General features: G+C 35.7%; 2 protein-coding genes across 2 annotated transcripts; both read left to right on the top strand.

Annotated features, from left to right (window-relative positions):
- Positions 1 to 649: 649 nt before the first annotated feature.
- LOC141816719 (uncharacterized) lies at positions 650 to 3,626 on the top strand. Its single transcript, XM_074704465.1, has 2 exons — positions 650 to 2,699; positions 2,771 to 3,626. Exons 1-2 carry the CDS (start codon positions 691 to 693, stop codon positions 3,624 to 3,626), a joined length of 2,865 nt encoding a protein of 954 aa, XP_074560566.1. The 5' UTR covers positions 650 to 690.
- Positions 3,627 to 3,730: 104 nt separating this feature from the next.
- LOC141816718 (uncharacterized) lies at positions 3,731 to 5,276 on the top strand. The gene is made up of 5 exons (XM_074704464.1): positions 3,731 to 3,799; positions 3,897 to 4,135; positions 4,209 to 4,427; positions 4,507 to 4,599; positions 4,854 to 5,276. Exons 1-5 carry the CDS (start codon positions 3,733 to 3,735, stop codon positions 5,274 to 5,276), a joined length of 1,041 nt encoding a protein of 346 aa, XP_074560565.1. The 5' UTR covers positions 3,731 to 3,732.
- The last annotated feature ends 3,488 nt before the right edge of the window (positions 5,277 to 8,764 follow it).

Genomic DNA, 8,764 nt, shown 5'->3' with positions numbered 1-8,764 from the left:
TGTTGGATTGATATTTGTTTAGGATATAGTTTTCTTATTCTTTTTTCCTTAACTTTCCGTAGATTTTCTTATTCTCTTATTATGATTTTTTTATGAGCTATTTTAGGGTTGTGAAAATTTTCATGTATTTCACCAGGTTGTTTAAATATGGACAAAAATTGGATAATGATCGAGAATCGGATTAGCCATGAATATATAAAAGGGTTACATGAGTTCTTAAAGATGGCGGAGAATTATATGATAAGTTTGAATTTATCAAAAATTCGTTGTCCATGTCGGCGGTGTGGCAATTTGTTTAAATATGAATTGGATTATGTTCGAGGACATCTTTATAGGTGGGGATTTGACAAATTATATAAAGTCTGGAATTTTCATGGAGAAGCTGCTACATCATCTGGTAATATAAGTATTGATAATGAAACTGCAAACGATTGTGATTTTGAAGACGATGATTTTGAAGACATGTTTACTGATTTAAGAAATGCACAAAATATCAACATCAGCGGACCTCAATTCGATGATATCCCTGCAAATATGAATCCAAATGATATGAGAGGAAGTTATACTTCAATGTTTGAAGCAGCAAAAAAAGAGTTGTACCACAATTGCACAAATTTTTCTATATTCAATTTTTTGGTGAAGTTAATGCATGTGAAGGTGTTAAATGGCTGGAGCAACAAATCTTTTGATATGCTACTTCAGTTATTGCAAGAGGCATTTCCCAAACCAAATGCAATTCCAAACTCTCATTATGAAGCAAAAAAATTGTTAAAAGAGTTGGGATTGACTTATGAGAAGATACATGTATGTAAGAATGATTGTATATTATTTTGGGGTGAGCACGAGAATAAGGATATCTGTCCAGTATGCAAGGAGTCTAGATACAAGTATGATGGGATGAATAAGAAAAAGAATGCTCAAAAAATTCTCCGATATTTTCCTATAAAGCCCAGATTGAAACGGTTGTTTATTTCAGAACATACAGCAAAAGATATGAGATGGCATAAAGAAAAGCGGGTTGAAACAGATGGTGTATTACGACATCCAGCTGATAGTGAATCATGGAAAGAATTTGACATGTCGCATGAAATATTTGCAAGTGATCCACGAAATATTCGGTTAGGGTTGGCTACTGATGGTTTTAATCCATTTGGAAACATGTCAAATGCTTATAGTATGTGGCCGGTTATACTTGTGAATTATAATTTACCACCATGGAAAATGATGAAGCCATCATACTTTATCATGTCTCTTTTAATTCCTGGACCTAAATCACCTGGAAAAGAGATAGATGTATACTTGCGACCTTTGATCAATGACCTGAAAGAGCTATGGGATGATGGGGTGGAAGCATATGATGCATCGACTGAACAAGTATTTCAATTACATGCTGCTGTGATGTGGACTATTCATGACTTTCCAGCATATGGAACAATATCCGGATGGAGCACAAAGGGTTATAAAGCATGTCCAGTATGTCTGCATGAAACTAAATCTCAAAGATTACGGAGTAAAATATGCTACACATGTCACCGTCGATTCTTGAATGTGCATCATCCATGGCGTAAAAATAAGTATTTCAATGGAAAGGTTGAACAAGAAAGACCACCACAACAATTTAGTGGTTATGATATTTTAGCACAATTGGATGCATTACCTCAGGTGACATTCAGTAAGCATCCTACATTAAGTAAAAAAAGGCAGAGATCTTCTGATGATACAAATTGGGTAAAGAAGTCTATATTTTTTGAGTTAGAGTATTGGCCAGATTTAAAGTTGAGACACAATCTAGATGTGATGCATATTGAAAAAAACATCTGTGATGCTTTGATTGGTACATTATTAAATATAGATGGAAAGTCGAAAGACACATTGAAAGCAAGATTAGACTTGCAGGATATGGGGATTAGAAGTGAATTGCATTTGAAGAAAGTAGGAGACAAGTTTAGTAAACCATATGCAAGTTACACATTGACATTGGAAGAAAGACGTGAATTTTGTCAATTTTTAAAGTCTGTGAAGTTTCCTGATGGATATGCTGCTAATATATCTAAAAATGTGAATGCAAATGATGGAAAGTTATATGGACTCAAATCCCATGACTGTCATGTCTTGTTGCAAAGAATACTTCCAGTGGCTATACGTAAATTCTTCCCAAAAGACATATGCGGCACACTGATTGAGTTATGTGAGTTTTTCAAAAAGATAACAGCAAGATCTTTACACATAGCGGACTTAAGTAAAATGGAGGAGGAAATAGTTCTCATATTATGTAAGATGGAACGAATATTTCCCCCAGCTTTTTTTGACATTATGGTTCATTTGGCAGTTCATTTACCTCGTGAAGCTATGTTAGCTGGACCTGTTTCCTCACGATGGATGTATCCCTTTGAACGATATTTGGGCAGACTTAAAAAATATGTTCGTAATAAAGCAAGACCTGAAGGATCTATTGCAGAGGGGTATATTGTAAATGAGGCATTGACTTTTAGTTCTTTATATATGAGTCAAATTGAGACAAGATTTACCAGACCAGAACGAAATAAAGATGTTCAACCAGTAATATGCAATTTAAGTGTTTTCTCACAACAAGCAAGAGTCTTTGGCAACCAGCATAATCAAAAATTGCCTGCAACTTTGCATAAGAAAGCACATTGGTATATTCTCAACAATTGTAAAGAAGTTGATCCATATCGGAAGTAAGTTTTTACATTCTATTATTATTTTTTTTCTAAATCGTCACTAAATTGTAATTTAACCATTTATGCAGCGAGCATCTTCAACTTCTATCACATAAAGTTCCTTCAAATCAACTTCTACAATACCATGAGAGAGATTTTCCACAGTGGTTTAGAGATAGAATGATAACTTTAAAGAATTCAACAAATTCAGAGATCACACATGAGTTGTACTATTTAGCTTTGGGACCTGATGTTGAAGTTCAACTATATGATGCTTGCATTGTAAATGGTATTCGATACCATACAAGATCACGTGATTCTCGCAGAACTACTCAGAATAGTGGGGTTAGCGTACCATCATCTGATGATGGTGACAATTTGGATTTTTTTGGAGTGTTGAAGGATGTTGTTCAACTATTTTACTCTTTCAAGTATAAAGTACAATTATTCTGGTGTGACTGGTTCCAATGTAATCCTAAAAAAAAATCAATGGTTGAAGAGTTTGGCTTCTTATGTATTGACACTTCTAAAACATGGTACACTGATGACCCATTTATTTTAGCCAACCAAGCAAGACAAGTTTATTATTTAAATGATATAAAGCGTGGAGGCCATTGGAAGGTAGTGCAAAAGGTTCAACATCGAGAAATATACGAGGTAACTGAAGTTGATGAAGCATTTGAAGAAATTGAAAATAATTTAGATACTGATGTTAACCAAGATATTTCATCTAATGAGGCAAGTTCAAGTTCAATTGTTGGTGAAGACTTAGAGATATCCCATCTTTGTAGATTAGATGTTGAGCATCAACATTTAGATATGTCAAATGCACAAGTGGAATTATTTATGGATGCTCAAAGTATTCTTAACGATGAGGATATTGATACTGAAGTTGATAGTGATGCAGATGATCATTTATCTTCTACAGATGATGATAGTGATTAATATTTATTTACATGGTATGCTTATATATTTGATCTGTTTTTATTTCATTTCCATAAGATATTGTTTCATTACTTGTTCATTTATATATGATGCATATGTTACAGTCATGCCACCTAAGAGGATTGAGCATCTACCGGTCGTGCCTACACCAGATGATGATAGTTCTCCTTCTGGTTAGTTTTTGTTGTATTTAAATTACAAAAGGTTTATTTACTTTGTTATTTGTTAAAGTAATTCATTTGTTAATTCTTAATTCTTTTGCACCTACAGGCCGACCGTTACGTAGGGAGACACGTGGTACACATTCTGATCGGCTGCGACGCCAGATCGAGGAGCGGGGTAGATTACCCATTACTTTCCGTAAGAGCGATGGCCATCCGATTGGCCCCAATGCAGCTGCATTTATGACTGAGTTGGGTGTTTCAATAAAGAAGTTTGCTCCGTTACAAATTAAGAGTTGGAAGCATATCCCCGCTGATAGGAAGAATATGATATATGATCGATTATCAGTAAGTACTAATAATTTATAATTACATTTTTATTATTAATCACATGCCAAATTTATATTATTTATTTTTTCAGGCTGCTTTTGATATTAGTTTTGAGGAGGGTCCATCGTCTGTTAGAAAGGAGACGGACAGATTAATGAGCGCAAGATATAGAGATAATCGAAGTAAAATGCATACCCATTATAAAAAGCTATTGCACCTTCCTCCTATCGAGCGGCGGCAACATATGCCAACTGAGTTTTGTGAGATAGAAGCTGATTGGCACTATATGTGTGATTTGTTTGAGTCAGAGGCATTTCAGGTAACTTATTCTAATGTACCTGTTTTGTTGTCTTTGCATTATATTATTCATATGAATTTTTGTATGATAGGCACGATCTGCAAAAAATGTTGAAAATCGGGCAAAACTTCCATTTAATCATCGGGGAGGCTCTAAATCATTTATTCAATACAGTTATGACGGTGTAAGTATAAATTGTATAACTATCGTATATATAATGTATGAATTACAATATTAACACATTAATTTTTTCAGATCGATCAGTCACAGCGAAAAGATCGGATTACCGTCTTTAATGAAACTCATTACAGCACGTCAAAAGGGTGGGTTGGGGAGAGGGCCGCAACTGCATACGTAAGTTATTTATAATTTACTAAATTTGTTATTAATAATGTAGAATTAATTTTATATATATTTTAACATATTTGTTATTCTTAGGATGATATGGTTAGACTGCGTGATGAATATGTTCAGACACAAGAATCTTCAGGAAATGACATCGATGCAGTACAAATTGCGGATACAGTTTGTGATCGAGTCCTCGGTACACGCTCGGGCTATATTAGAGGACTTGGCAGTGGGCCAAAGCCAGTTAGGTCCACTTCTTCAGATGCCACCTCCTCATCTAGAGCCACTAATACAGCACTGCGTGAAAGGCTCGAAGGCACTGAAGCAGAGTTAGCGACCACCCGACTTCAGTTAGCAAGCACCCAGGATCAGTTAGCAAGCACCCAAGATCAGTTGCAAGCAATGAGATCCAGACAAGATATATTTGAACAAATTCTTAATCGGTTGGCACCTGGAGCGCTACAATCTTTGATCCATGATTCTTCTCCAGCTCCATCTCCCCCTGCACCTTAGGTTGTGATGGTATGTTAAATCTTCTCATCTCAATGATTGTTTAATTACTAATCTAAATATTGCAACCAACTTCCTGCTATGCTTGATTCCAAGTTAGGCTACTTTGTGTTAAGGCTTGATTCCAAGTTAGCCTCGTTTAGATTAGGCAGAAACTTCTTAATATGAAACTAGATTGCTTGTATAGTAGATGAACAAGAAATTTATGTTAATTCAGTGTTTCAAATATGAAAATATATTGCTTGTGAAGGTACAAAAAGCACTATATTTGATCTGAATTAATATCACAAATATACTTATACTATACTGATCATTCGACACTGCATGAAGGGGAGAATGTTTGAAACTGTAGATCCATGAGTACGATTTCTGGTAGAGGTGTAGGCAAGCAGCACGGCGTCACTGCCTGCCACTTTTTGTGCTTCTTTAGAAGCATTATGATGCACATAATTTCATGTTGATGTTATTGCTGTGATCCATGAATACGATTGAGTTTATATCAAATGGTTGATTTGAAGCACAGTGAAGCTATTACCAAGATTAGAGAATACTAAACAAGATCTATTCAACATTTATAAGGCCTCATATTGTTTCTTCCTATACTAGTTGCAATTGTTTAAAATAAGTGTTTAGGTGAAGTTTTGCTACTTATGCTGCCTATGTTTAGAAATTTGGCTGCTGGCATTTTCATTGCAAAGAATATATGCACTTTTCTTCTTATAAGAAACTTTTTAAGGCTGTATTTTCTTTCCCAGTTGTGTTTGATTCATTTCAATTTTGATTCATTTCAATTCTGTTTCATTTCAATTTTGTTTCATTACTTGTTATATGAATTTATCAAAGAGGGGGAAGAACTCCTTTTATCTGTATGGATTTTGTTTCATTACTTGTTTCATTACTTGTTATCTGAATCAATTTCCTAACGGTTGCAGCTGCAGGAGAAGATGCAGGAGACCAGTTTTGAGTTTGGGATGCCATTTCACTGCCATTTTCATTGCTGAGTGTGCTGTAAGTGGAAGTTGTACTGATCGTGATGACATTAGTGCATTGGACAGCTTGTATATATCTGAACTTTGTGTTTGAATGGTATCTAAACTGTGTGTATTGTATTTGAATGGTATCTAAACTTTATGTATTGTATTTGAATTGGTTTATGTATCACTTTTTGTGTTTTAAGTATGTTTTGAGGTGAATTTTTATGTTGTTTTGATGTATTCTGTTTGTGATAGGTGTGTTTGTGATATAGGTGTGATATTGTATGTGATATGGGGGAAAAAAAAATCCGAGAGGTGCAGGGCCAGTGTAAATTAGCGGCGAAACAGTTAAATTCGTCGCTAACACATCAGATTAGCGGCGAAATGGTCCAAATTCGTCGCTAACACACAGATTAGCGGCGAAATGGTCCAAATTCGTCGCTAACACATCAGATTAGCGGCGAACTAGACTTAGATCGTCGCTAAGTTACGTGTTCACGCCCAACTCTGACATTTCATTAATTTCGCGACGACTTAACTAAATTCGTTGCTAACATTAGCGACGAATCAGTAGGATTTCGTTGCTAACATTAGCGACGAATCAGTAGGATTTCGTTGCTATTATTAGCGACGATTTTTGTAGTTTAGCAACGATTACTATTTCGCCGCTAATGTTAGCGACGAAATGATACTATTTCGTCGCTAAGTTTCTTTTGCGACAATCCTATTGCGACGATACTAGCGACGAAAAAAAATCGTCGCAAAATACTATTAGCGACGAAAAATTTAAGTTAGCGACGAATTTATTTTGTCGCTAATTTACTAAATTGTTGTAGTGTTAGGTTTAACTTCATAAACTCTAAATCAACATAAAAGTTCATTGAACATATATTAAGCCATACTAGATTGAAACAACACTTTAAAATCCTAGGTTTTTCATTTGACCGAAACATCAAGAAGAGGTTTCTTCATGCTCTTACAACAACAACACATAAACATGAGAAATTCATGGAAACATCAACATAGAGCAATTATGTTGCAAGGTGAGGGGAGTCTTACCTAGGTCTTTAGAAAAGTTTATACCCTAAAGAAGAGGAAAGATGAAGCCTTGAAATCTCCTTGGTTCTTCTCCTTATTCTCCCTAGACTCCAAGCCTTCCTAAATCCCTTTCCCTTGCCTTGTGAGCTTTGTTAATGGAGGTAGCTTCCAAGAAGCTCTCGACCAAAGGAAGAACAAGAGAGGGAGAGAGTGGTTTTCGGTGAAGAAAATGGAAGAAGAGAAAGGAATTTCGGTAGGGAGAGGATTAAAAGGAGAGTGGGGAAGGGAGTTACAACTTCACTTTGCAACTCCTCCCTTAAATTCCCTTAAATCATGAAGTAAAGGCAACAAGGTGTCTCTTCACTTGTTCATGTGCCCCTTCATGTACCCTTAACCTTAAGTAGCATGTCCCCTATCATTTTCATAACAAAAACTTAATAGACCTTGTGGTTACCTCATGCTTCTCCTAGGCTTGCCACTTCCTTGAGGTCTAAGGTTCAATCCTTGGCACCTCCATTCTTTTTCTTTTTATTTTAGGCAAAGCCCACATGAGATAAGTCCATTTAAGTTATCTATTCCTCAAGGCCCATTTTCATTTCTTTTTGTCATTAGCTAGCCCATATAAGAGAGAAGTTCATTATGAAAAACATTAAACCAATGGAGCCCATTAGGAAAATCCTACTAATGGTCCATTAAGGGTAGGAGTCTATTTAAATATTAAGGTCCATTTAGTATTTCTACTAAATTTTCCTCTAAGCTATCATTCATTAATATCAAAGAATTATTGAAGGAAAAATTGCGGGTGTTACACTTCTATCCTTGATATCATGATTGATCAAACTGAGGCATAGACTGTGTCATCCTCTAATCAATCTGTGTCTTGAACTCCAAGTAGACTCACTACAATCAAACAAGCTCAACATCACATGTTGACTTATTTGGGCATGACCATGCACTTTAGTGGTCTTACTCTATCAAGAACTATGATATTACCCCTGTCATATAGGAGGGATAGATCTCATCTACACTACTCACATCCCTCCGTATAATTTGTTACATACCCAGTAATCGCCTTTATAGTCCACCCAGTTACAGGTGACGTTGACGAAGCTAAAGCATGCAACTTCTTATGTTGGCAACCGTGGTGACTTCAGGTCCAAGGACTAATAGTCATACTAATAGCCACATGAGAAAGTATATGACACTCATATAATGATCCATGCTACTTTCTCATGGCGGGTCATTCAGTGTATATTTTCCAATGCATACCCATGTGTCAACTTGATATCTCATATCCATGACTTGTGAGATCAAGTCATCGTGTTGACCTACATGCTAGTCTCTTCGCATTAACATTGTCCCTGAATGTTAATACTTGACTAGGAATCATTTAGAGTAGTGTTCTCTATATCATCTCACTATCGATTCAACCAATCGATTGATATAGATACGAACCATCTACTCAAAGACGTTACTATA

Source organism: Curcuma longa, unplaced genomic scaffold (assembly GCF_044706935.1).
Source record: "Curcuma longa cultivar G26 ecotype Majalengka, Jawa Barat unplaced genomic scaffold, ITB_CL_G26_1.1 contig_17793, whole genome shotgun sequence".
Lineage (NCBI taxonomy): Eukaryota > Viridiplantae > Streptophyta > Magnoliopsida > Zingiberales > Zingiberaceae > Curcuma > Curcuma longa.
This window is presented reverse-complemented; position numbering and strand designations above follow the sequence as displayed.